This window comes from Pipistrellus hanaki (assembly GCF_964339955.1).
Source record: "Pipistrellus hanaki genome assembly, chromosome: 5".
In the NCBI taxonomy this organism is placed as follows: domain Eukaryota; kingdom Metazoa; phylum Chordata; class Mammalia; order Chiroptera; family Vespertilionidae; genus Pipistrellus; species Pipistrellus hanaki.
The window spans coordinates 18,912,859-18,940,684 of NC_140507.1; the positions used below are offsets into that span (position 1 = coordinate 18,912,859).

At 52.3% G+C, this 27,826-nt stretch overlaps 2 protein-coding genes across 11 annotated transcripts in view; one reads left to right on the forward strand and one right to left on the reverse strand.

The window, feature by feature from the left end:
• Nucleotides 1-2,797, reverse strand: part of NDST1 (N-deacetylase and N-sulfotransferase 1) — a 56,015-nt gene extending 53,218 nt beyond the window's left edge. For 3 of the 5 annotated variants that reach the window (XM_084886315.1, XM_084886317.1, XM_084886318.1), the window contains exons 1-2: nt 2,243-2,398; nt 1,776-1,832 (exon numbers count right to left, since the gene is read on the reverse strand). The gene's annotated coding sequence lies outside the window, so the exon portion shown is untranslated. Of the gene's footprint in view, nt 1-1,775; nt 1,833-2,242; nt 2,399-2,656 lie in introns of those variants that run through there. The other 2 variants (XM_084886316.1, XM_084886319.1) reach the window with 1 other exon arrangement.
• RPS14 (ribosomal protein S14) lies at nt 775-27,826 on the forward strand. Of its 6 annotated transcripts, none has more exons than XM_084886323.1 (7): nt 775-1,074; nt 12,338-12,442; nt 22,867-23,119; nt 24,173-24,323; nt 24,943-25,104; nt 26,520-26,596; nt 27,708-27,826. In XM_084886323.1, exons 4-7 carry the CDS (start codon nt 24,175-24,177, stop codon nt 27,773-27,775), a joined length of 456 nt encoding a protein of 151 aa, XP_084742449.1. In that variant the 5' UTR covers nt 775-1,074; nt 12,338-12,442; nt 22,867-23,119; nt 24,173-24,174; the 3' UTR covers nt 27,776-27,826. The 6 variants fall into 6 exon arrangements, with proteins under 6 accessions (XP_084742449.1, XP_084742452.1, XP_084742450.1 ...); XM_084886326.1 differs by lacking the exon at nt 12,338-12,442 and adding an exon at nt 1,441-1,514 and having other exon boundaries at nt 786-1,074; XM_084886324.1 differs by lacking the exon at nt 12,338-12,442 and adding an exon at nt 1,416-1,514 and having other exon boundaries at nt 789-1,074.

Consider the following 27,826-nt stretch of genomic DNA (forward strand, 5'->3'; position numbering starts at 1 on the left):
TCTCCCCCTGCTCTGATCATGACGACAGGAAGGTCTGACCACCTGCCAAGCGCCATCCCCATTCTCAGGACTCCTTCCAGCCTTCCGGCCCCTCCACCCATTTCCCCAGGTTTCTGAATCCCCTCATAGTCCGGCCTGTAGTGGACTGTCCAGTGGCATCCCCACAAGCTGAAAGTGAACGTCCACCCGAGAGGGCCCCTGTTCTCAGGACCCAGCAAACGCCTCCGGGCCCTGCAAGTTCAAGACACAGTGCTGGACCTGCCCTCGGAGCAGTTAGAACAGCAATGCACAAACTTTCATCTTCTAAGATCTTCTTTCATTACCTACCCCACTCAATTGTTTTAGGAAATCGTTTATGAGCTAACAATTTGCTTTCCATTTTTAAAGAAATTACGCAAAGCCCCCAATGAAAGTCCAATCAGCAATCATATGAGATGGTACCCCCTGCACAGGGCACTAAAGCCAGTGGAAGTCTGGGCCACCCTACTAATTCCCTTACAGGGTATTTAATGAGGACCCCGCCGTGTGTCCCAGGCTCAAAAACCCATACACACACGCTGTTTCCACGAGGATTCTGCAGTCCTGACGCTGCCTCATTACTATCCTCAGGGGCCTTTGGGGCTGGGGTACCTAGAGCAGCCATAAGCTCAGCACTGAGGACTGCTGATGAGTCAGTCACACAGGAGGACGCTGAGATGTCAGTGCCTTGGCCTTGCAGCTCTCATCACCCCAAGGGCTTCCATCCCGGGCCCCACCTCTGCCCCCTGCTGATCTGAAAGTGACCTGGTCTAATGGAGATGAAAGCCACTGCGCTCCCCTGGGTGCTGGGAGAGGTCTGTTGACAAAGCCACCAGCTGTCCCCGGCCAAAGCCAGGGCGACGGGCTCCTCCCTGCACCACCCGGACTGGGAGCGCGTTCCCGCCGGGGATCCAGGCAGCAACGGAAACTGGACTGTCACGGAGCTCCAGGCCCAGGCTCCAACCGCGTTCCCCTCCTGCTCCAGCTGTCCACAGCGAGGACCAGGGCAAAAGACCTCGCCCGCACCAGCACCGCCAGAAGGAGCATCACTTGGGGGTAAGGGGCATGGGGAGAGGGAGCAGGTGTCCTCCTAATTTCAACTGAAAATGAAACTGTGAGCTCAGTCATAGCAGGACCTTACAGAGCCCTGTTAGTTGGGACTCAGGCTGGGGGAGGGGAGTCAAGTCCAAGTTCCACTACTTCCCACCTACTTGATCCTTGCCATTCTGTGCCTCAGTTTCCCCCTCTGTAAAATGCGATTAATAGTAATGTCAAAGAATTAAATGAGATCACATAGGTAAATCAACTAGCCCCGTGTCTGGCCCGTACTAAGCATGCAATAAGTACTTGTTGAATATAGACAAGCCACTGTTCTTATTCCATCCTTATTCTGGCAGATACTACATTGTGCCCATTTCACAGGTGAGGAAACTGAGGCTAGGAGAAGGTAAGGAACCAGCCCAAGGTCACATAGCTGGAAAGTGACATTCACCCAGGTCAGTCTGAACCCCAGACCAGGGGCCAATACTACCCCAGGCCATTCCAAATGGTATTTCTTTTTCAGGGGGATGGAGGGGGTGGCAAAGGGGAGGAAGACCAGCACAGGGGCGTGACTGGAGTGTATCTCCTCACCCTGGCATGGCTCCCGGCTGACCCAGGTGCTCAAATCTGGGAGAAAGCCGGGAGGCCGGTCCCCAGACTCCCCGCCTGTCCCAGCACCCACGCGCCCCTCGCGCCCACGGGCGCCCCCTCCTCACCTGGTCCCCGGGTGTCACAGGGCAGCGTTCAGACGGGCGCCTCTGGCTCCTGAGGACCTGCGGGGAGAGGGGAGCTGGAGCTCGGGCCGCTCTCAGCCCGGGGAAAACCGGTCCGGCCGCCTCAGCCTTCCCGAAGCGGGGACCCGGCCCCTAACCCCCTCCCTCGCCAGACAAAAGTTTCCCCTGTTTGGGAGCCGGGGAGGGGGAGGGGGCATTCCTCGTGAGTGACATTATGCGTGACCTACAGCTGCCGCGCTGCCCTCCGCACACCCCGGCCGGCCCGGGCCCCGCGCGGCCCCCCGCCCTTTGTCCTCCCTCCCCGGGCGCGGGGCCCGCCGCCCGCCCGCCGCCCGCCGCCCCGAACTCGCAGCGGGGCCGCCGGGGCGCCGCGCGGCCTGCACGCCCGGCTCGGGCCCCGCCGGCTGGGCGACCGGGGACCGGCCGGTTCCGGCCTCCGGGCCTCCTACCTGCCGCGGCGGGGCGCTACCCGGGCAAGGGGGCGCTCCGGGCGGGCCGCCGGGCGCCGGGGTCCCCCAGCATGGCGAGCGCCGCGGGGATCGGCCCGGCCGGCTTAACCCCTTCGCGGCCGGCCCGCCGCTCCCGCCCCCGCCCCGCGCCGCCGCCGCCGCCCCGCCTCCGAGCTCTCCTCCCCGCCCCTCCGCGTCCCCTCCCGCCGCTCCCAGCCCCCATCCCGGCCCCCCGATCGGCGCCGGGGCCGTCACAGCCGCCACTCCTCCCGCGGCCGCGAGGCTGGGGTCCCCCTGGAGACGGGAAGTTGGGGCGATCTCCCTCGCCCCCGCGGACCCGCGGAGCACAGACCGGAGAGCCCGCCGCCCGGGCCCCCAGCCCCGGCCCCCGTCCCCCTCCGGCCCGGCGCCCACCTTCCCGGGCCGCGGCGGGGGAGCGGCTCGATCCGTGACGAAGCGGGGCGCCGGGAAGACCGGCTCCGGGGCGGCGGCGGGGTGCGGGGGCGCCCGGGGCGGGGGCGGGGGCGGGCGGGACCCCGCGGTGCTCTCGGGGCTGGATCTCTCCGTTTCCACCCGGATTCTCCCTCGGCGCTCCCGGCCGATTCGGTGCTGCTCGGCAACCACGTGACGCGGCTGCCTTTGACCCCGGCCTCGGAGCGGGTAGGGGGCGGGGGCCGGGGGGTGTCAGATGCGGCACCCACGAGGACGGGGGGGCGGCTGCCCGGCGTCCCGAGGGCGGCGACCCCGAGGAGACAAATCCGGGGGGAAACCAACAAGTTATTCGGGGTCAAAGGGAGAACAGCGCTCGAGGGTCGGAGATGCTTCAGCGAGAACGTGGGAGACAAAGACCCGCGTCGTCCGCCGCACCTCTGAGGGGCCTCGGCTCCGCGGCCACCGAGCTTAGGACAACCGCCCTGGGCCTCGTCTCAGGGCGCCCCGACATCCACGTCTCTGCTGGAGGGACCCTCCTAGGCAGGCCTTCCATCCCCCACCGCGCACCCCGCTTCCCACCTTTGCCCTGACTCCAGCGTGATTATCTGGTTCATGTACTGGTTTCGCTGTTACCAAAATGTCATCTCCCCCAACAAGTTGTTTCCAGATGAATCCCCGGGGACTGGCACACAGCGGGTCGATGGAGAGGTGGATGACCTTGTGCCAATCTCCTCTCCCACTGAGTCTCAGTTTCCCACTCCCGGTGTTATTTCAGCCATCTCCACAACCCTGCACGGGCAAGGTTACAGCGCCCGCCCTCAGCAGACAGATGGGACGACCAGGCCCAGGGATGAGATGACTTGTGGGAGTCTCCCATGTAGCCTGCACTCAGATCGGCCTGCTCCAGACCTCAGCTTTCTCCCTCCAGGGACTCAGCCTGTAAAGGGGGGGGGGGGGGGGAAGAGCCTTAAGGGGCTTGCTTTGCTAATACGTAGACCATCAGGTCCCTCCCCTCCCCCCCCCAACATGCTGATTCCAGGCAGGTCTGGAATGAGGTGGGGCATATTTGGAAAACAGTGCATTGGTGATTTCCTAAGGACCTTCAGAAGCTCAAGATTCTCTAACTGTAGAAGCAAAGCTCAAAAACATCAGCAACCAGAACAGAGCAAAGGGAGGTAGAGAAGCCAAGTTTGACCATGAGAGCAGGATAGACTCATCCTGGTGCCCCAAAGGTAATGTCCTGTAGTGAGGGGGAAGGGTATTCAGTCAGCCCACTTATGTCTCAGGGGAGGGGCTGGGGGATGGGACCAGGCTTCTGACTCCCAGAAAGGTCCACGTGACAGCTTTGGATTTAGTGTCATCAGACAGGACACAGCCTAATGGCAGAAGCCACAAGCCTAAATTGCAGGCCATCTTCAAAGATAGGTTTGTGACTTCTGGTACATACTCCCACCACCCCACCAGGATGACTAGGGAAATCAGCATCCAGCAGCAAATTCTCCTTATAAATCCATGTTCCTGCCCAGCCAGCCAGCATAGCTTGTTGAGCACTGACCTATGAACCAGGAGGTCACGGTTCAATTCCCCAACAGGGCACATGCCTAGGTTTCCAGCTCAATCCTGTGTGGGACATGCAAAAGGTAGCCAATGATTCTCTCACCATTGTTTCTTTGTCTCCCTCTTCCTTCCTCTCTGAAATCAATTTTATATATATATATATATATATATATATATATATATATATATATATATATATATTTAATCCATGTTCCTGTAGTCCATAACTGGTCCTTGAAGATGGTCTGGATCTTAGGTAAGCTAAGCAAGGCCCTAGAATCTTACTCATTCATAGCTCTGCTTTGGAAGCCCATTTCCATCTGCATGAGGCCCTGTGAGCATCTTCTCTGTGCCCAGCACTGTGCTCCTGGCCAGGAGACGCAGTGTGTAGAGAGACATGGGTTTGGAGATGCTCTGTATGTCCCTCCTGGCATCCAGAGACGATCGGAGCTGAAGGCACGCTGGGGACACCCAGGGCAAGTGCTAAGGCCCGAGTAAGAGGGAAGCAGAATGAGGGAGTTTTGGGGGGTGGGAGGGAGACAGCCTCTGACCAGGAGCAAGAAGAATGGGTGGGATTGGGATAGGGAGATGGACATTCTTGGCACATGGGACAACCTGTGCAAAGGCCACATGGAGAACACTCCGGAAAAGTTGAATGTCGAATGGACGGGTGTGTGTGTGTGTGTGTGGCAGGGTGAGAACAGCAGAGGAAGCAGGAAGGAAAGCATGAGAAAGAAAACTGGACAGGAGGGTTAGGAACAGATTGTGAGCGGTCTTGTGTGAGGTGCTCCGCTCACTGGATTATCTGAGGGCCTGCCTGGTGCAGTGAGGAGATTGGTAGCTGGCAAAGGGAGTGGTAAGAGCCACCATGTGGGAAGGTGGAGAGGAAGGAGATCACCTGAGATGCTGTATCTTACCAATGGAACTGCAGGTCCACTGTTTTGGGGAGCACCTATGCGTGGGGTGACTCCCTTGTCACTAATGGCTCTTCCTATTCTTTTCAAGTCTTCAGAGTTGCTGTTGCCCAAGCTGTGCCCAAGGCCGACCAGCTCACTGTCACCCAGAAAGCCTGTGAGAAGGCGAGGCCAAGGCCCCGCCCCAGGAAATGGCTTCCATGGGTCTGGTTGAAGCGAAGGACTTGCATTTCTAACCACACCTGGGAGGTTCAGCAGAAGACTGTCCTGCCCCTCCTTCCCCTCAGCACCCGGCCATACCTCCCAGAGCTTTGGGGGCCTTCATGCTGACAGCCCCCCCTACCCAAACTCTCTTCTCAGCCCCAAGCCCCCCATCCCCCCACTGCCCACTTACCTCTCCCCTTTGACTGTCCCAAGGGCACCTTTCTCCAACTCCAGAAGGCTAAGGCTGGACTCATTATCTTCTCCCCTCCTCCTGGGTGCCCTTTCACACATGCAGTCCAGAGATCTGACTCCAGTCCCTGATCCCCACATCCTATCCACCAGCCAGTCCCACAGTTCAGCCTCCAGTTTTTTCTCTAACCCAACCTCAACTCTTCGTCACTGCCACCCTCGTCTGAGCCCCATCTTGTCTTTGCCTTGCATTAATGTCGTCTTAATGACCTCTTAAATACTCTCCTACCTCCTGCTTTGCCCATTCTTTTTTTTTAAATGTGTTTTTTTGTTTTTAGAGAGGAAGGTAGATAGAGGGAGAGAGATGGGGGTGGGGGGAGCATTGATGTCAGAGAGAAACATCAATTGGGTTGTTTCCCATATGAACCCTGACAGGGGATTGAGCTCACAACGGGTGTGTGTGTGTGTGTGTGTGCCCTGACCAGGAAGCTGCCTTTCAGTGCACAGGATGGTGCTCAACTGATTGAGCCACACTGGCCAGGGCCCACATTGCCCGTTCTAATTTCCTTGTGCCTGTTTCTTAAAACCACCAACAGCTCCCCATTACTCTGCCTCGTTGTCCAGTCTCATCTCTTTTCCTAAATGGTCTACATACCCTTCACCTTTACCTAATTCTTTGTGAAGAGTGTGGACTCAAGCCAGACTGCTTGGGTTTGAATGCTGGCTTTACCACTTACAAGCTGTGTGACCTTGGGCCAGTTTTTCAACCTTCGTGTGCTCAGTTTCCTGGCCTCTAATGCAGGAATAATAGTATGCACTTCATAGGGCTGTTGTGAGAATGAAATGAGCTAAATATGTAAAACCCTCAGTGTGGCCCTGGCCACGTAGTTTAGCTGGTTAGAGCATCGTCCTGATATGCCAAGGTTGCAAGTTCAATCCCCGGTCAGGGCACATACAAGAATCAACCACTAAATGCATAAATAAGTAGAACAACAAATCTGTTTCTCCCTTCCTCTCTCTCTAAATTCAACAATAAATTTTTAAAAATGTGTTTAAGTCGTAGAACCCTCAACGTGCTATCACGTGATAACACTGCCTGCGTTTGAATGCTGCCTGGGTTTTCCTCCTCATGTTTCCTTACACCCCTAATCCAGGCCATGCTTCCGGTCCACACGTCACATCTGCCTCTTCATCACCCTTTAGCTACGTGTCGGCTGCCTGTCTCTCCAGAGCGCAAACTCCGTGTGGAGAGGACCATGTTTATCACAGTGCCAGGCGCAGGGCAGGAACCCACTCACATCGCCTGACTATACTGGTGCGATGAATGTCAGCAGGTTCGGCATAGAACAGAGGACACTGCTTTTCTACAAAATACCCGTCAGTGGCATTTTATTCATTTATTCATTCATTCATTATGGCCCTGTCCTCAGAGACAGCCATGTAAATGAATCAGAAGATACATTGCAGTGTAACTGTTGTTATAATGGCCTGCAACAATTTCGTTTCCCAGGAGGTCTTTGGAACCATGGAAGGAAAAGTAACTGAAAGCAAGCAGGGCTGTCTATTTGGCCGGCACCCCCGGTTCCCAGCAGGGAGGTCTGTAGAGCAAGAAGGGTGGTCTCCTCCCCAGGGCATGCGGACCATCCACTCTCTCCAAGACCTCCTATTCAGCCTTCAGGGCCCCACGTAAGCAGCGTTTTCTCCGGAAGTTTTCCTGCTCCTGTCAGGGCTCTGAACGGCCCCATCCTGGCTCTAATGATTTTTTGGGACTATAGTGAGATTTGTCAAGGACAATCCAAATTGCACGTTGTTCCCTTCTTTAAAAAAAAAATAAAAGGTGACTGAATGAACGTGTAACTACATGTTATTTCGTGTTGGACTTCAGTGGAGGTAGAAAATAGACCTCTGTCAGACCATGTGATCTGATTGTGGTTTGGAGAACATGGTCACCATAATTACAACATTGACCACATGGTGTGAGCGCTCGCTCGCGCGCTCTCTCTCTCTCTCTCTCTCTCTCTCTCTCTCTCTCTCTCTCTCTCTCTCTTACTCTCTCTCTCCCCCTTCCCTCCTTCCTCCCTCCCTTTCTCTCTAAAATCAATTAAAACAAAATTACTTACTCTGGAGCATGCCATACGCTTTCCCTTTGTTACTTGGCAGCATGAAGCTCAGAGAGGTGAGGCGAATTCCCCCAAGTCACCCAGACAAGAGCGGTAGAGCGGGTCTCAAACCCAGACCCACCCATCCAACTACAAGACAAAGTTCTCATCACTATTTGACTCTACCCCCCAGGGCCCAGGTGTCATGAGGTCCCACCTGGCTATGTGCCTGCTCCCCTGCTTCCACGGGGCTCCCTTCTCGCCCTCCCCCCTGCACACCCGCTGTCAGCAACGCCACTGCGTTCCCAGAGCCCTGCAGCTGGTTTCCAGAGCAGCCCCATCTCTGGGGCCAGGCTTCCTGTTTCAGCAGAATCTGAGGATGTGTGTCACACCTTCCCAGCCATCCCTTACTCCCAGGAGCTGCCACTTAGCCAGACTCTGCCGCAGAGTCCCTCCCAGGGGCAGCACTTTTCCTGTTGTTTTTTATAAAGCATTTTCCAACTTCATACACCAATCCCTGGGGACTCTGCAGCAGTCCTGAGAGGTGGGTTACAATAGAGGATTTCACCCCATTTTACAGATGAGAAAGTGGAGGTTCAGCCAATCTATGGGAAACCCCCTCACTTTGCAGGAGAGCCGAGCCGTGCCTATACACATTTCGGGCCACCTGACCGCATTCTTCCAAGTGTCTGGAGGGTGCAACTGGACCAAGAGAACAGGGATGGGGCATCTTTAGAATCCTCACACAGAGGAGATAATGGCTTTTGCAAACAAATGTAAATCACTTAATTCCCCTTTTTATGGTGTTCATTGTGATGCACCAATTACAACCTGGCAAAGAAAAACACTGAAGCACCGTGTGGTCTCTAAATGATGTGACAGCAATCAGCTCAAAGTCCTCTGAGGGCAGGGCGGGGCAGGGCAAGGCCAAGTTCAGCCCCAGCGTGAGTATAGCAGGTGCCTAGGGCCAGAGGGGGACGAACTTTCCCAGACCTCTCAGCTGCTACTCAGAGGGCTCTGCCCTGACCCTGCCCTCACCCCAGGCCATGTCTCCTCCCCTCCTCCACCATCTGACCTCCTCATTCTTCATTCTTTCACTCGATCACCTGGAGTGAGATACTTTCAACAGCACTCAAATCAAAAGATTATATTAGCCCTAGCTGGTTTGGCTTAGTGGATAGAGCATCAGTCTGTGCACTGAAGGGTCTCAGGTTCGATTCCGGACAACAGCACATGACCGGGTTTCGGGCTCAACCCCCAGTGTGGGGTGTACAGAAGGCAGCCAATCAATGATTCTCTCTCATCATTGGTGTTTCTATCTCTCCCTATCCCTTCCTCTCTGAAATATATATATATATATATATATATATATATATATATATATATATGATTATATTATTAATTTAGCCCTGGCTATTGTCATTCAGTGGTCAGAATGTTGGCCTGCGAACTGAAGGGTCATGGATTGGATTTTCAGTTAAGGGCAGGAACCTGGGTTGCAGGTTCAATTCCCAGACACATGCCTCTCTCACATAATGTTTGATATCTCTCTCTCTCTCCTCCCTTTTCTTCCTCTCTACCCCTCCCTCCCTTTCACTCTAAAAAGCAATGGGAAAAAATATCCTCAGATGACGACTAATAAAAAAATATTATATTAATTATTAATTTTTAAAAGGGGTGGGATTTCTCCACAAGATTCCCACGATTTTTTTAGTTCGTTCTCACACTCCCATAGGGTAGGAGGTAGGCATTACAATCCCTACTTTCTAGTTAAAGAAACTGAGGCTCAGGGTCCTGGTACCTCCACAGCAGGGTCCAGAAAAAGCCCACCAGTGAAGCAGGGAGGGATGGGGGGGTCACCTGGTCTGGGGGTTGCTGCCCACCCATCCTCTGTGGCCACCAGTCCATACACACACATCCAGCCCGCTTCGTTCATTTGCATTTTTCTCCTGAGCCCCCTTTCGTCTTAGTTTAGGATTCCAGAAAGAATTCAGTGAGCAAACCAAGGCCCAAGAAGGAGCAGGGGGAGAAGCAGTGCCCCCATCACAATGACAGAGCTGAGCGAGGACAACTGGGGAGGCCCCTGCCGGTCACCTGCCCCACTGCCCCTGCGTCTGCGCATCAGAAGCTGAGGAGTTGGCACTGGCGAGGCAAGGACCACCGGGGCCAAGTCTAGATGCCATTCCCGGACCCTTGGAGATGTGCCAGCATGAGGGGCTGGGAGGGGGGAAGTGCTGGCTCCAAGGGGGAATTGGCTCTGGGATTGGCCTGGTGGCCAGACTCTTGTCTGGGGCTATCTGCTCCAACAGGCACGGACATTCTTATCATTCCAAAGGTCCTCCATTCATACCCACCTGTCTGGACTGGGTCTGTCCTGAGATGGAGCTGGAGTTGAGGGAGAGAAGAGTGAGGGAGACAGAAGGGATATACCACCCCTCAACCCTCCCCCTGCAACGGCACAATTTACACTCATATACCACCCCACACTCACCCCCCACACAGCACAATTACACTCATATACCACCCCACACTCACCCCCCACAGCACAATTACACTCATATACCACCCTGTGCCCACCCCCCACACAGCACAATTACACTCATATACCACCCCACACTCACCCCCCACAGCACAATTACACTCATATACCACCCCCACGCCCACCCCCCACAGCACAATTACACTCATATACCACCCCATGCTCACCCCCCACAGCACAATTACACTCATATACCACCCCCACGCCCACCCCCCACACAGCACAATTACACTCATTCACTCATATGCTGTGCACACACTCACCGCCCCCACCTCCCTCCTCTGAGTGATTAAGAGCTTTGGAGCCAGACTGTCCTGTGTTGGAATCCAGAGTCAGCCCTCACTCATGGTCACTTAACTTGGCTTCAATTGTTTACTTGTAGAGTGGGGATAATAGTACTTACCTCAAAGGGTGGTTGAGAAGATTAAATGAGAAGCCACTTAGCACCATGCCTGGCATAACTATAGTCATTACTGTCATTTTATCCAGCACTCCTCTATTGTATACACACACACACACACACACACACACACACAGGCTAATGCCCATCGATCCTCAGCCAGATGACCCCCCTCAGAGACCTATCACCCTCTGACCCCTCCACTCCAGGCAGCCTGGGGCCCTCAAGGCTTGGGTATGTGCCAGGTGCCCAGCATCCCCTCTTCCCAGAATGCCCTCACCGCCATCTCTTCACAACTGCCCCCTTCCCTTCAAGCCCCAGCTTCAGGGCCTTCTCCTCCAGGAAGCCTCCCGGATTGCCCTCTGATTTCCTCCACAATTGCTGAGCCTCTGAGTGAGTCATCACCACTTGGTAATGAGACTCTCTCACGATGGCAGCGAGAAAGCCTCTTCCTTCTTCCTCCCCAGAGTCTCTTAAAAATTAAAAAAACAAACAAACAAACAAAAAAAAACTTCCCAGGGAGCTTTGGGACACCTTAAACCGACCTCCTGATTCCTGTGTCACCCCGAGTCCTAGTAACTGTAGTCACCCGTCATCATACATCTTCCTGGAGCTGGAAACAGGGCAGGGTGTAGAGGGCCTGGGGGACAGGCCAGCTGCCCAGTGGACAGACAGGATCAATGACAAACTGGGAGAAGCTGGAGGGACCCTCAATCCATTGTTGGGGTCCCAGGAACAGTTCTGCTGAGGGATGATGGGGAATGGAGAGAGTCCTCTGGAGCTGAGGGTCCCTGCTGAGGGAGGTGTCCCCGAAACCCTCCTGTATCAAAGGCGCTGAGGTTTGCCCTGCAGAACTCCCCACCTTTCATGGGGAGAGGGAAGCAGATTTCCGCTCCCCATGAGAGGTGGCCCTGGAAGGTGCTCTGGGAGCCAACCACCAGGTTGGAAGAAGCTTTGGGAAGCAGGTCCCACACACCGGACGTGGGGAAATTCATAGCGTCCAGAAGCCCAGCAGCTTCTGGGGCAGCCACTTCTCCACAGGGTGACAGCGGGTGAAGGGAAGGGCAGGCAGACGCGGTCAGCGGTGGAGGATCCCTGCGTTGGGTGGGAATAGGACCAGCACTCTTCTCAGATTTTCCCGGCTCTGAGAGTAACTGTCTAAAATTCAATGTCGTAAAGATCTGGAAATATGGGTTTAAAATTCTGTCCCTTTAAAGTTCTGAAATGTGGCCCTGGGTGGATAGCTTAGTTGGTTGGAATGTCGCCCTGATATGCCAAGGTTGCGGGTTCGATCCTTGGTCAGGACACATACAAGGCTCAATAAATTAATGAATAAATAACAAACCAATGTTTCTCTCTCTCTCTCTCTCTCTCTCTCTCTCTCTCTCTCTTCCTCTCTATCTGAAATCAATTTTAAAAAAAATGAAGTTCTGAAATGCCACACATGAAATTTATTTTTAGTAGATATGTTTTAAAAGGTTAAAAGAAACAGGTGAAATTAACTTTAATAATATATTTAACCCAATTTACCCCAAATATTATCATTTCAACATGTAATTAATATAAAGAAACAGTGAGAAGCTGTCTGTTCTTTCTTTTGTACTAAGTTCTCCAGACCCTCTGTGTACCTGACCCGCAGCACAGTCCAGCTCAGGCTGGCCACATTTCAGGCGATCAGTGGCCACACATGGCTGTAGCTGCAGTGTTGGACTGCACAGTTTAGAAACCTAAAAGCTATGACTCACTTTCTTCAAACTCTAGGAAGCTGTGCCTCTGAGATCCTAGAAGTCTGTGGCACATTAAGTGTCTGTAATGCTATAACTGTGATTCCACCAGATTAAAATGTTTCCCGGAGTCTGCTTGTGGGTAAGTCTTCTCCCCACGTGTTTTTCATGTGGAAATAAATCCAGGCCCCTGCAGAGCCCCTGGGAGGTGAGGGAGCAAGGAGCCTCCCCCCCCCCCCAGCTGTCCCCACCATCTGGCCCAGCCCGGGGAAGCCGTGCGGGCATGCCCTATGCCTGGGTGCTGGCCTGTCCATGTACAGCTGCCTTGCCAGCCATCCCTCCAGCTTGTCATCTCTCCATCCAAGTGCTGAGCCTGGAGGTGAGAGTCCTGCCTTTGAGTCCTCCAGGGATGGGGCATCCCCTCCCTCCCTCCCTCCCTCCGTCCCTCCCTCTCTCCCTGGTGTCTGTCCACTCTGGAGAGCCTCTGAGAGCGGCTGCAGCAGATGGAGCCGGGAGTGCGGTTAAGCCCACGTGGAGTCCCCTGCGGGTGGAAATGGTCTCCATTTGCCGGAAGCTACAGCCTGGAGGGCAGAAGTCAGAGACCCACCGTCTGGGGCTGGGAGAGCCAGAAGGGCTCTCTGAGGTCATGTGATCTGTGCCCCACTGGTGCAGATGGGGGAACAGGCCGGAGAGCAGAGGGGGTTCCCTGAGTCAAGCACAAGGAGAGTGTGTCAGCTAGGGGCTCTCCTCTCCCTTTTCCTAAACTCCCTCTCCTGGCTCCACTTTCAGCCAAAGTCAAGATGCAGATCCAGCTCCACCGCATGGCAGGGAGGCGGTGGGAAGGCCCCCGGCATTACATGCATGTGGGTGATTTCTTGGATTTCGGATACTTGTTCCAGGTCCAGAGGCCTCCAGGTCCCAACCCTGCCCCAGGCTTCCTTTGCTCCAGGCCCACAGGCAGGAGTCTGGGTGAGGCAGGAGCTGCAGCCAGATGTGGAGGGTCTCAGTCAACACAAGGACCAGCCTCCGCTCTGTTATCCTGCTCTGGATTCCATTTCAAAGTCCTTTGTAGCTACAGTCCCCTTTTATCCTCACAAGAGCCTGAGGGGAAGGGTGGGCAGGAGGGCTTGCCATCAGCACACAAACTCCCAGCACTAACGCCTGCAGAGGGCCAGTGCTGGGGCTTGGTTCCTGTTCCATGTTTTGCAGATAGGGAAACTGAGGCCCAAAGTGGGGCTACGACCTTTCTCAGGCCACAGAGCTAGAGGGAGGCCCCTGAGGTATCACTGGCTCCGCACCCATCCAGGGAGCCCCCCACCTTGTTCCGCTCCCAGGCACCCAGACGCTCTGCAGCTGAAGAGCCACATGTCAGGAGTCACCTGCACTCACAGTTTCCAAGCTGGACTGTTTCCCGGCTGGGTTTCCCCTCCAGGGAAAGCCCCAAAGCCATCTGAATGGTCAGGAGGATCAGGGAGGAAATGGTAAAGTTCCTGCTATGGAGGGCAACCAAACAGCCGGCCTTTGGCTTCTGGGATCTGGCTCTGCTGAAGTGGAGGGGGCAGCAGGTGGGGCCGGCAGCATAAAGGGAGACCTGGAATCCAGATTTGGAGAAGCACAAACTTAGGAGTGAGGTGGGCCTGGGTTCGAGTTCCAGGGTTGCTACTCAGCAGCTGTGTTATCTTGTGGCCATGACTTCACCTGGGCTCCCTCTTCTGTTAACTGGGCTGTCACCCACCTCCAGGGTAGTGGGAGTCAGTGCTCACGAGCTAAGCCCATGGCTAGCGCTGAATGAATGTTAGTTCTCGCCAGCATGCCCCTCCAGGAACTGATCGGGCCCTGCCCCCTCCAGCTGCTCCCCTTGGCTGCCATAAATATGGCCCATAAATATTTACTGCATAAACAAATGAATGAATGATTGCTGCCAGCCCAAAATACAGCCAAATATAGGGGAAGGCTTTGAACTAGTCTCTCAGATCTGACACTGTCACAACTCAGTAGGTGGCCTCGGGTTTTAAGGAATAGAAAGATAACTAACCTTTGCAAAGCGCTCACTGTGTGCCAGGCTTTGTGAAGAAGCTTAAAGCACCAAGTTCTCCCAGCAGCACTCCGAGAAGGTGTGACGGTTGCTAAGTGGCCCCGTAGTCACATTGCTGGGTGGCAGCCACGTCTAGATGTGGACCAGCCACCCTGTCCCCAGGGCTCCTGGTCTTTCTTAGGGGCGGCCAGGACCTCTGGGGGGAGGGCTCCCCTCCAGCTGCCTGCTGCTGCTCTCAGGGTTTCCCGTGAGTTTTGGAGGCTCCTGCAAATCAGACGAAGTGGGCGCTCTGCCTGGGCTCAAGACGGTTGCCTGGGCTCTTTGTCAGAGACTAATTCTCACCATTTTTCTGGGTGTTTCCTGCCCAGAAAGAGGAAGGAAGCAAGGGCTCCAGACCCTTTGTCCTCCCTCAAGTCATCCTCCCCCTCCCCTGCCCCGACTTCTGGACCTTCCTCTTCCTTGTCCAACCACTGACCCTGAACGTGGAGTTCATTCCCAGGCAGACTTCACAGCGCGATAGCAACAATAGCTCAGGGACATACATGGTCCTGTGCTCTGCCAAGAACCAAAGTGTGCTTCCCTTTCCCGGTGGGCAGATTTGGAGAAGCCTGGCCCCCAGATGGAGGAGGTGGGGGTCGGGAATGTGCCAACAACTGACATCAGTTCACAAAGAGGCTCCGCAGTGATGGTGCGGATCATCCCAGCCAGCCTGCTTAGACGGTTTGATTGACATCACCCAGTTTAACAGAAAAGGAAACTGAGGCCCAGGAGGAATAAGTGACTCATTCTTGATTTTGCAGACATTTTCAGGCAGAAGCAAATGTTTATCCCAGTCTCCAAAGATTTATTATAATTATTATTGTAATAACTATTAATATTACTGAAAGGATTTACCAAGCCCTGACTCTGCCAAGAGCTTTCCTCTCATTGCCTTATTTAATCCTCTCGGCAACTCAGCAGAGAAACCCATTTTACAGACAAGGAAACTGAGGTACAGAGAAGCAAATCATCTACCCAAGTCCAGTATTTTCACCCACAGGGTATCAAAGCCAAATTTGAACTCAGCCTGTCTGGCTCCAAAGTCTCAGGCCTTACAGGCAAGACAGGGCCATCTCCACCTGTGGGGGGAGGAGTCATTTTGTTTCCCAAAGCAGGGCCTGGGATGAGCCTGGCCTTACCCCCTGCTCACAGACCTGCTTCAGGCCTGGTGCACACAGCTCCTGGGAGCCCCTCAGGCAGCAGGCCCTGGGAAATGGGGCAGGCCGTGCAGGACTTTGGGCACATTGCGGGCACGTCTGAGTAGCAGCAGCTCATGTAGCAGCAGCCCCTGGTCTAGGTCACTGTGGCCCTGTGACACTTCACACATGAGCTCACACGTATGTGCACAAATTCCTTCCCTTTTCCTTCCTCCTTCCTTCACCAAACACCAGCTAAGTGGCCCTCGTGTTTTCCACACACAGACATTCACTTCTTTTGCTGGCCTCCCCAGCCAGGGGCAGCTATATCATTTATGAGGCTTAAAGCAAAATGAAAATGCAGAACCTCTTGTTCAAAAATTGAGAATTTCGAGAGAGTAACAGCAGAGCACTCAACCACTCATGGGACCCAGAGCGAGTACAGACGTGGCATGCCCATATGCCCATGTGCCACCCTGTTCCACTCATCTCGTTCCTGTCCCTCTACCCACCCCTCCTGCCACCTTATCCTCCACTTATATCCTCACACATCAAGTTCTTTCCCATCTCAAGGCTTTTGCAAAGGCTGTCCTCCTGGCTGCAGACCCTTTTCCCAATCTCCTCTTGTAATTGGGTCTTTCTCATCATTCAGGTGTCACTCAAAGCCACTTCCACAGAGAGGCCCTCTTGGCCCCGGTCTAAAGTGGCCACCTGCAGAGCTCTCCATCATGTCTGCTGTTTGTCCCTAGTGTGCATCACAATCTGTGACCTCACGTGGACTTGTCAGTTTACTACCGTGTTTCCCCGAAAATAAGACATCCTCCGAAAATAAGGCCTAGCGCATGGCAAGATTAAGACATCCCCTGAAAATAAGACCTAGCGCAACTTTGGGAGAAAATATTAATATAAGACACTATCTTATTTTCGGGGAAGCAGGGTAGTATTGTCCATCTTCCCAGGGGCAGGGCTGTCCTGCTCAGGACTGGATCCCCAGGGCCCAACCCAGCCCTCAGCACATAGCAGGTATTCAATGACTATTTGTAAAACAGTGAGTGCATAAAAGCATGCATGGGCGCAGACACCCTGACACACCCCTCCCCCACTCCTCTACCCCTCCCACCCTCCCTCTGCAACCAGACAAGCACAGGGGTGCTCCCCGAACATCCCTGCCCAGACACCCCAACACCAAGAGCTGATGAGACCAGCGGGAGACCCAGGAGGGAGTCCCCTCCTGGATCTGAGGCCTCAAAGCTAGGACAGACGGAAGTGACAGAGCCGGGAGAAAATGAGAAGGAAAAAGAGGGAAGAGAGAGGGCGAAGGAGGCCGAAAGGAAAGGAAAGGAGACAGAGCTGGAGAAGGAGGGAAGAGGCAGACAAGGAGAACGAGTTGGGCTTGGTGCTAATCCTGTGCCTTCTCTTTATTAGCGAAACTAATAATTACTATTAATACCCAGCCCGTCCCCGGCCCTTTCATCCAGGCTGGTGGGGAAGTTTTGAAGATGAAAGTCTGGGGGGCCTCTCAGGTGCAGGTGACAGAGCTGCACAAACAATAATTAGACTTGGCAGCCCCCTCCTCTCACCCCCACCCGCCATGTCCAGGATGCTGTGCCACCTGACTCCACTCCTTTCCAGGTGGGCATGCAGCAGGAGCTGCTCTTGGGCCTGGCCCTCCTCTGAGAGACGCTGGGTAGCTGCCCTTGGAGGGGCGGGGCTGTCAGCAGAGACAGTCCTGGGGGAGGTGCCAGCAAGAGGAACCTCATACCAGGTGGCACTGAAACTAAGGAGCCCTGCCTTCAGCTGAAATTACAGCCCCATCCCCACGGCTACCCCCACCTCACCCTGGGGGCCTGTGTCTCTGGCCCTGCCAGATGGCAGTGAGGGACATACCACTGGGAAGGAGGATCTAACAGACAAAGAGATGGAGTCAGCATGTCCATCTCCTCCACGCAGCCCCAAGACCACCCGGGGCCCTGGTCTGCGGAGTTCTCAGAGGCTGTTCTGTTCCACCTCTCTCACAGGGGTCTCCCCTCTCCTGCAAAATGACAGCCACCAGCCAGGCTCCCCCGCACACCTACAGTGATGGGCCCTCGCCACCGCCTGTTCTTTGTTGAGCTGCCTGGACAGTGGGCTGTGTGATCTCATCCAATCCCTTGACATTAAGTACAATCTAGAAGCTCCTGAAGTTACATCAGTAGCCCCCACCTTTCCCATGAGCTCCAAATGCCTGCCCCATTTTTCTACTTCGATGTCAATAAGAGGGCCTAAGCTTAATTTCCACCCTCCGCCCAGGTCATGACCCCCCACTTGGGTTCTAGGCCCCATGGTCTATCTATTGCCCAGTCTTAGGACCTGTGATGATCCTGACCCCTGCATCCAATTCACCTGTAAATCCTGTAGATTCTGCTTCTAAAGTGCCTCTCAAATCTCAGTGTTGTCCTCCATCCGCACAGCTGCCATCATGCTCTGAGCCACCGTCATGTCTCGCCTGTGTGACCATCGTCACCTGACTCTCCAAACCACGCCAGTGTGGACTTTGAAATACACAAATCAGAACATGCCACACCCTGCTTAAAGCTTTTCCCTGCCTTCCCATGGCCTGTAGAACATAACTCACGCTCCTCACCAGGGCACACAGAACCCTGGCCTCACGGGTGACCTCACCTCTTTTCCCCTCTTGTGCCCGCACCTCCATGCAGCCCCTCAGGCTCTTCTCAGCCAGCCGCTCCCTCTGCCCCAATGCTGGCTGTTTCTCCAGCCCTTCTCATGGCTGCACCTTCTCACCCTTCTGGTCCCTTCCATAAAGTCCCGTCTTCCCCTCCTCAAAGGGAGCGAGCCCACCCCTGTAACCTTCTCGGGTCTGCCTGTTTCCTTCATAGCACTTACCACACCCTGCAATGATAACATTGTTGGCTGGTTTACTTGTATAAGAGCTGGCTGTCCCCCTGCCAGACTGCTCCAATGCCTATGCTACCCAAAGCCTACCACAGTGCCTGGCATATAGTTGGTGCTCAACCAATGTGTGCTAAGTGAATATATGACCCAGGATCTGTTCTTCCCTTTGGGGTGACCCTGAGCAGGTCACTCACAACCTGGTCCTGCGGTGTGGCAAAGTGCAGGGAGGCCTGCATCAGCATTCAGGAGACCTCTTAGCAATCTGTGTCCATTTACACTACTGTGAACCAGCCGAGGGACCTGAGGCACATCCCTAACCTTCTCTGGCCTCAGCCTCCTACTCTGGAAACTGTGGGGGGGAAAATCTGAGCTCCTTGCGGTGTAATGAGGCACAAAAAGGAGTAAATACACCAAGGCCATCAGACAACACAACAGGATCTCAGGTGCATGTCCTGACTGAAGTGCAGATTTACACACTCTCACTCCAGCCCGTCATTCCCCAGCAGTGTGGAGATCCGGCGCCATCTAGTGGGCACATCGGGGAGAGCAGGCATTCTTTCCCCGTCTTGTCTGTTCCACTTGGGGTGGGACCTGCCCTGATGGTCTTCACTGGGGAGAGCTGGGCCTAGGAGCAGAAAGGCTGCCTAGGAAGGGAGGTGGGGGGGACGGGGGGAGGGGCAAGAGGGGAGTGGGTGTGCTTAGCCTCTTGCCCACCATCATAAAATGCTGATCCTGTACCCCCCAACCCCCCCCCCCCCCATGGGCCCATCCCCCAACCTTTGAGCTCACCTTCCTCCATTCCCTCCCCTCTGTCACAGAGAACTTCACAAATTATTCTGAATGACCCAAGCTATCCTTTGACTCAAGACCTCCCCTCAGGTAGTTTTCTCAGCCTGAGAATTCTCCCCCACCTCTTCTCCCTGTCCTGGCTAAGCCCTACTCCCTCACTGGGCTTCTACTTAAATGGCCCCTGGCCAGGCTAGAGCTGCCCTCGTCTCCATAGCCCCCAGCCCTTATCCCACCATTGCTAAGTCTGTGCCACAAGCTCCACATTTCTTGCTCGTGTTCCTGTTAGACAAAGACCTTGGCAGGAGCCCTAAAATGCTCCCCTCCACATACTAAGTGTTGAGAGAGTCTGGGGCCCATTCATTTATACTGCAGGCCGGTCACAGCCTGTAGAGGATAGACCTTGGGGTAACCAGAAAGAATGCTGGGTGCTGCTTCATCTGCCCCCCACCCCTCCAAGCCCCAGGGCCTACTCAGTGCAATTGGTTTCTGACTCCTGGCTGTGTGTCTAGGGTGAACTAACTCGTCCCTCTGGACCACAGCTTCTCCTCCCTACTCTCTCCTTGCTCCCTTTTGCAGAACTTCCCTCCAAAGGGAGGAGAGGATGGATCCCACATGTAAATTAAAATGTAGATTGTTGTGCCTGGCTGGCATGACTCAGTGCTTAAGAATCGACCTATGAACCATGAGGTCATGGCTCGATTCCCAGTAAGGGCACATGCCTGGGTTATGAGTTTGATTTCCCATGTGGGGCAATCAGGAAGCAGCTGATCAATGATTTTCTTTCATCATTAATGTTTCTATCTCTCTCTCCCTTTCCGTTCATCTCTGAAATCAATTTAAAAAAAAAGAAAAATCACATGCTCTTCTCTAATGATCTTGTCCCCAAGCCCATCTTAGCCAGTCACTCCTATGGTCAATAAGAATATGTCACATGAATGGATACACCATGAGAGGTGCCTCTCCAGCGTGGCTCAGTGGTTGAGCATCGACCTCTGAACCAGGAGGACACGGTTCAATTCCCAGTCATGGCACATGCCTCGGTTACAGGCTCGATCCCAGTGGGGAGTGTGCAGGAGGCAGCCCATCAGTGATTCTCTCTCATCGCTGATGTTTCTATCTCTCTCCCTCTCCCTTCTCTGAAATCAATAAAAATATAATTTAAAAAACAACAACTATGAGAGGTGACTGTAAATACATTTCCTGTACTCACAGTGTTGGCCGTGCGTGGGATGGGGTAGGATGGGGAAAACAGACAGGACAACAGGGAAGTAAGGCCCTGCAGGAAGTGGCTCCGCTGTTCCTCCAGCCTGACCTTCCAGCCCTCTCTCCTCACACACAGTACACCCATGCTACAGGCCATGTTTTTTTTTTCTTTCTTTCTTTCTTTCTTTCTTTCTTTCTTTCTTTCTTTCTTTTTTTTTTTTTTTGACAACCTCACTTTTATTTATTTATTTTTAAAAATATATTTTTTATAAATTATTATTTTTGTACATATACCCTCCCTCCCCAGAGTTTTGTGTCCATTGGTTGTACTTATATGCATGTATACAAGTCCTTCGGTTGATCTCTTACCTCCCCCAGATCTCCCCTACCTCCCCGCTGTAATTTGACAGTCTGCTTGTTGCTTTACTGTCTCTATATCTACCTTTTGGTTCTTCAGTTTATAATGTTCTTTATCACCCATAAATAAGTGAGGTCATGTGGTGTCTCTCTTTCATTGACTGGCTTGTTTCACTCAGCATGATGTTCTCCAATTCCATCCAGGTTGCTGCAAACGATGAGAATTTTTTCTTTTGTGTAAATGTACCATAGTTTTTGGATCCAATCATCTGCTGATGGGCACCTAGGCTGTTTCCAAATCCTAGCTATTGTAAATTGTGCTGCTATGAACATAGGGGTGCATATATTCTTTCTGATTGGTGTTTCTAGCTTCTTGGGATATATTACAGGCCATGTTTTCATTTCCCTGAACTCTCCAAGTGCCTTCCCCCTTCAGGACCTTTGCATTTATTATTTTTCCTGCTGGACCATTATTTCCCCTTTCATTTAGCTGATTCCTATTCTGTTTTGAAGTCTTAGTTTAAATGCATTTCAGAGCTTAACACTGAGTAAGTAACCAGTAAAGATATATATACTGATTTTGCCTTCACATCTTCTTTGTTGCTCACAACATAATAAGGATGTTCCCACACATTCCTATCAGATTTCTATGCCAGTTAGGCACATTCCTGTAAGTAACTCTGGAAGTTATGGCAAAGATTATAATGGCACACTGGGCTTGGATATAATAGCCATCTCTTTGTCCACCAAGTTTCTCCTAACCAGCTGTATCCCATACATCGAACTAAATAGGCCCTCTGTTGGTGTGGAACGGGAGGGAATGGACCTCAGCTACCAAGGTACTTACATATTTCTCAAATTCATCAGTCAGGTGAGGTTTCATGAATGAAGTTTTTCCTGTCCCACCATCATCAACCAATATAAGTTTGAACTGAACTTGAAACTCTCCTTGGACAGCCATTTGATGTCCCCCCTGCTCCCTGACTCTGGATAACTTATTCTTATTTTGCCCAGTACATAGTCCACCAAACTCTGATTACCTGTTTTTTTAAATGTATTTTTTATTGATTTCAGAGAGAAAAGAAGAGGGAGGGAGATAGAAACATCAATGATGAGAGAGAATCATTGAAGGCTGCCTCCTGCACGCCCCCTCCTGGGGGTGAGCCTGCAACCCCGGCATGTGCCATTGACCAGAATTCAACCTGGTACCCTTCATTCCGCAGACCAGCTAGGGCTGTTATTTAATTTATTGGAGTAACACTGTTTTTTAAAAAAGTATATATTTTGTTGATTTTCCACAGAGAGGAAGGGAGAGGGATAGAGAGCTAGAAACGTCGATGAGAGAGAAACATCGACCAGCTGCCTCCTGCACACCTCCTACTACTGGGGATGTGCCCGCAACCAATGTACATGCCCCTGACCGGAATCGAATCTGGGACCTTTCAGTCCGCAGACAGATGCTCTACCACTGAGCTAAACCGGTTTCGGCAGTAACACTGTTTTATAAAACAAAATAGATTTCAAGTATACAACTCTATAACATTATCTGCATACTGACTGCATCCTGCACTCACCATCGAAAGTCAAGTCTCTTTCTGCGACCATTTATTCCCTCTTTGCCCTCTCCCATCTCCCCCCACGCCCTTTTCCTCTGGCAATCACCAAACTTTTGTCTACGAGGTTTTTTTGTTTGTTTGCTTGTTTTTTTTGCTTAATCCCTTCATTGCCCGTTTTATTTATTTTTTTTATTTTTATTTTTTTTTAAATATATTTTATTGATTTTGTACAGAGAGGAAGGGAGAGAGATAGAAAGCTAGAAACATCGATGAGAGAGTCATCGATCAGCTGCCTCTTGCACACCCCCCACTGGGGATATGGCCGCAACCAAGGTACATGCCCTTGACCGGAATCGAACCCGGGTCCCTTCAGTCCCCAAGCCGACGCTCCATCCATTGAGCCAAACCGGTCTTGGCTGCCCGTTTTATTTTTGTTGTTCCCCTCCGCGCCACTGGGTGCGCTGCGCCTCCAGGCCGATCAGGCCTGGGGTCAGACCGACGGAAGTCTTCTAGCCGGGGTGGCCACCATCTTAAAACACAGGCCTGCCTCTCTCTGCAGATGTGGCTGCCTGGTGCAGTCTGAGACCGCCGCTGCCGGTTCACCCAACCTCTTACCTCCTCTGGAACTCCCTTAAGTAAACCGTCATTTCGAGGGCGAGTCTCTTAATCTCCTTGTGAACGCTAAAGGCGGTGTCTTCCGGGAGGCCTCGCCCGGTGACCTCAGACGTACACTTCCGGGGCGCTCACGTGACCTGTAGCCTCGCCCCCTCCCATCTCTCTTTCCGGTGGCGGAGTCTGGACGAGACACGCAGGTAAGAGGCCTGGGCAGGGACAATCCAGTGGCATCCTGTGGCAAGGGGGTCCCGCGGGGCCGGGGGCGCGGGGCTGGGGACTTTACGCGGAAGCCTGGCCAGGTTTTGGGAGAGAAGAGTGCGGCCGGCCGACCCCAGACCCAGGTTTTCGCCTCGTCTTGGGAAGCGGAGGTCTGGCTTCAGAGAAGGAGCCGATGCAGTGGGGGTGCGTGCGGGTCCTGCGTTCAAGGCCTTGTCCCCGCATTATGACCACTTCTACGTTTAAGCGCCCGCGCGGCGTGGTTGGGAGCGAGCGCGGATTCTAGTCTGATGTGGGCTCCCGCCCTTACCCCGCCAGCTTCTTTCTGGGCGGTCGCAGGCCAGACGTCTCAACTCTTAACTTGTTAACTGTCTGAAAAATAGGAGTGATTGCGCTGATCCCACGGGGTTGTAGTGAGGTTTCAAGGAGGGAATGCAGGAAAAATGACCCTGCGATAGGTGTTTTTTAAGTCTGGGTGATTGCTAAGTCGGGCACGTTGCAAGTTCTGGGCTCCCAGGGCAAGGCCTCTGAAAGACAGACATTGGGATTAGGCACGCCAGTGAGCACCTGCCGTGCGCCTGTGAACCCTAAAAACAGATGTTGGGGAAGGGGGGAGACTCAAGTTTTGTCAGGGCCCGTAGGGAGCGGTTGCACTGGGTGTTTTCCACTAAGAAGATGCACCTGGGAATCCTGGTTGCCAGAGTGTTCACAGCGCGGAGGCCCACGCGCGTGCCCCGCGCTTCCCCGAGGTCCCGTGCAGAACTTTGGTCCTGTTCACGTCCACGGAGACATCTGGTCTGCACCGAAAGGCTAATGGGCCATTCATTCATTCCTGCCTAGGCTACCTCGATAAGGATTAGTGTTAGCACTACATCCACAGTGCAGTTGATGGACCAGTAAAAATACGATGGCGCTTTTTCATGCATTAATTTTGCAAACCAAAAGAATAAATAAATGCTAGGAGCTTTTGGAACCCAGGGGTATAATAGGGGAAAAGGGTTCTGTTAACTTGAGGACTGTGATTTTTCTTTCAGAAATGGCACCTCGCAAGGGGAAGGAAAAGAAGGAAGAACAGGTCATCAGCCTCGGACCTCAGGTGGCTGAAGGAGAAAATGTATTTGGTGTCTGCCACATCTTTGCATCCTTCAATGACACCTTTGTCCATGTCACTGATCTTTCTGGCAAGTGAGTACCTGGGTGGAGAGGTGCAGGACCCAACTAATAAATTAGCAAGGGGCTGGAGGAAGACATGACCCTCGAACTGGGTGGCAGTTTGAAGGGGGTTTCTTTAAAGATTTTTTAAAAGAATGTTCAGATTAGGAAACTTGGTTAGTAATTTCCCAGACACTGGAGTTAGAAGAGAGGTGATGTTTGGTTTATGGCCTTACAGTGTGGTGATCATTGAATCCTCAGTCTCCGGGGACTTTGTAGAGACAGTGGTGGACTGAAAGGGAGCCCTGGGTACAGGTTCTGGCTGCCTTTAGCACATTTTTTGGTGATTTGTGAAGTCACTCAAATTCTAAGTTTGGTTTCTGTGGATGTAAAATGAGGTTAACAGTGCCCACCTCATAGAGTAATTGGGAGAATGAAGTGCAAAAGTAAGCAAACAGTATTAATAGAGTTTAGCTATTGTGGGCCTGTAGACTGCCCATGAGAGCGCCCATCATAGCCTTCCCAAAGCCTAGCATGCATGACCTCCATCCTCTGCTATCCCCAGCTGTGGCACTCTTGACTCATTAGGACATGACACACTCAGAGTCCTTGTTGGATAAGAAAGAAATGACCCTGTGCTTTTTGTCCCCAGGGAAACCATCTGCCGTGTGACTGGTGGGATGAAGGTAAAGGCTGACCGAGACGAGTCCTCTCCATATGCTGCCATGTTGGCTGCCCAGGATGTAGCCCAGAGGTGCAAGGAGCTGGGCATCACCGCTCTTCACATCAAACTCCGGGCCACAGGAGGAAATAGGTAAGGCTGGGGCTGAGAGGTAAGATCACCGGGCTTGGGGTTTGAGGCTTGGTTTTCTTTTGTGGCCATGTGTGTGCATAATTAATAATTGGATCCTGTGTACTGTGCACTCCCCTCCCAACTTTATTTATGAAGCGCTCACTGCATACCGGATTCTGTGTTCTAGTTATAGAGGAGGGTGATGGGAAAAAGTAAAGATGGTCTCTACCCTCTTCTGTGGCACATCCGCTGTTGCAGTCAGACTTTAAAAAACATGGAAGGGGTGTTTTTTTGTTTGTGGCAAGTGCTGGGAAGCAAAAAGGTGTTGGGGATGGGCTGTGGTAAAGTGTAATTTAGGCTAAGACCTGAATGTGCCAAGAGTCAGTCCAGTGAAGAAAAGATGGGATAGTATTCCAGCTGCTAGAAAAAGGTCCTAAGATGGGAGTGAACTTGGCACATCTGAGGGATGTGGTGTGAGATGTGATCAGAGAGGTTCTTCTGGGACTAGGAGGGGGGGGATAAATAATGATAATGTCCAATAGGATTGGGTTTGATTTTGGTTTTTTTGTTGTTTTTTAATCAGAGAGGAAGGGAGAGGGAGATAGAAACATCAGTGATGAGAGAATCATTGATCAGCTGCCTCCTGTAGGCCCGCCCACTGGGAGTGGAGCCTGCAACCGGGGCATGTGCCCTTGATCGGAATCGACCCCAGACCTTTAGTCTGCAGGCCCATGATCTATCCACTGAGCCAAACCAGCTTAAGGCGGGTTTGCGTTTTTTTTTAAGATGATTTCTGTGTAGGCAACAGCCAGAGAGGAAGTTATTAAACTGGTCCAGTGGAGAGATGATAGTGTCTTGGGTGGGTAGAGTAGCTGGAAATGAACAGATCACTGAAGAAGACAGACTTTGAGTATGTGGCTAAAGGGGGCAGTACTTTAAACAGGCTGCAGGCAGAACAGGGTATAAACTGACCCAGCAGCCAAATCTGGCCTGCCACTGTTTTTATATGGTCTATGGACGGAATATTTTTTATGTTTTTGATACTTTTTTTAGTATGTCACAAACCTGTAAGTGGTCCACTAAGTCTAAAATATGTACTGTCTGGCCGAAACCGGTTTGGCTCAGTGGTAGAACGTCGGTCTGCGGACTGAAAGGTCCCAGGTTCGATTCTGGTCAAGGGCATGCACATTGTTTGTGGGCACATCCCCGGTAGTGGGTGTGCAAGAGGCAGCTGGTTGATGTTTCTCTCTCATTGACGTTTCTAGCTCTCTATCCCTCTCTCCTCTCTGTAAAAAGTCAATAAACTATATTAAAAAAAAATAAAAATAAAAAAATAAAATATTTACTGTCTGGCCCTTCAAGGAAAATTTGCAGGTGTCTGAACTAGAGGGTTATGAGATCTTAGAATCCTGAATGACTAGATCTTCGTTTCCTAGGACCAAGACTCCTGGACCAGGGGCCCAGTCAGCTCTAAGAGCCCTTGCCCGCTCGGGAATGAAGATCGGACGGATTGGTAAGTGTCCACCTGTAGCTAATGCTTGGATTTACTTTGAAGCATTGACTCCAGAAAGCATATGCTGTGCCCAGTGGGTATAGATAGGGCTTGGTATAATGACTGTTGGCAGTTAGGTATGTTAATGCAGAGTGAGAGGTGCTTGTGACAAATCTCTGAACTTCTGACTGACAGTGGCTGGTGGAACTAAGAGGAGAGGGATTATCCTTGTCTTTACAGTGTTCTCAAGGGGGTGGCTTGGCATTTTGTGTGGGCTTTCTCCTGTGTGGTCCTTGCCTACACAGGCAGAACTTTTTATTGTACTTCGCTTTATTATGCTTAACGGATGTGTTTTGTACAAATTAAAGGTTTTTGGCAACCTGCATTAATCAAGTATTTCAGTGCCAACAGTCTCATCTGATGGTTAGCATTTTTTAGCAATAATACAATTTTTAATTGAGGTATGTACGTTTGTTTTTTTTTTAGACAGTGCTGCTGTGCACTTACTGTATAGAGTAAACATGGGGACTGGGAAAGCAAAAAATTTGTGTGACTCACTTTATTGGAGTGGTCTGGAACTGAACCTGCAGTATCTCCAGGGTATGCCTGTAACTATCAGTAGGACATGCCAGTAATTGCGACAAAAATGAAGGCAGAGGGCAGCAATTCCCGTGGTTGAGGATCCCAGCAAGTCCCTACATTTGTGTAGCCATACGTGTATGCCCTTCTGTATTGTTTCTCTGCACTTGGTGGCAGGCAGTGTGTACTGATTCCTCAGTCCAGCCTTCTCTTTAAAATTTCCCCCCGAATATTTTTAACCTTTTACCTATTGAAAAGGAGATAGTCTTCAGTAACACTGGGCTAGGTGTTAAAAACCTGGATTTTGTCGCCTGCTTCTGAAAGCCTCTGCAAGTTGTGTACCCTTTCGGAGCCTCAGCTTCCTCTTCTGGAAAGTGAGTTAAAACCACTTCAGAAATTTTGAGGATGGGGCTGCCCCATGGCCATCTATTATGTACTGAGGACTCGGGGGAGCAGCAGGATCCACTACCGATCCATTACAGCACTGGCCCAGAGAGGCCAGGACTTCTTCCATCCAGCTCTAGGCAACTATGTTTTCTCTTCCTCCCCACAGAGGACGTCACTCCCATCCCCTCCGACAGCACCCGCAGAAAGGGGGGTCGCCGTGGTCGCCGTCTGTGAACAGGACTCCTCAAATCATTTTCTGTTAATAAATTGCCTTCGTGTCCGTTA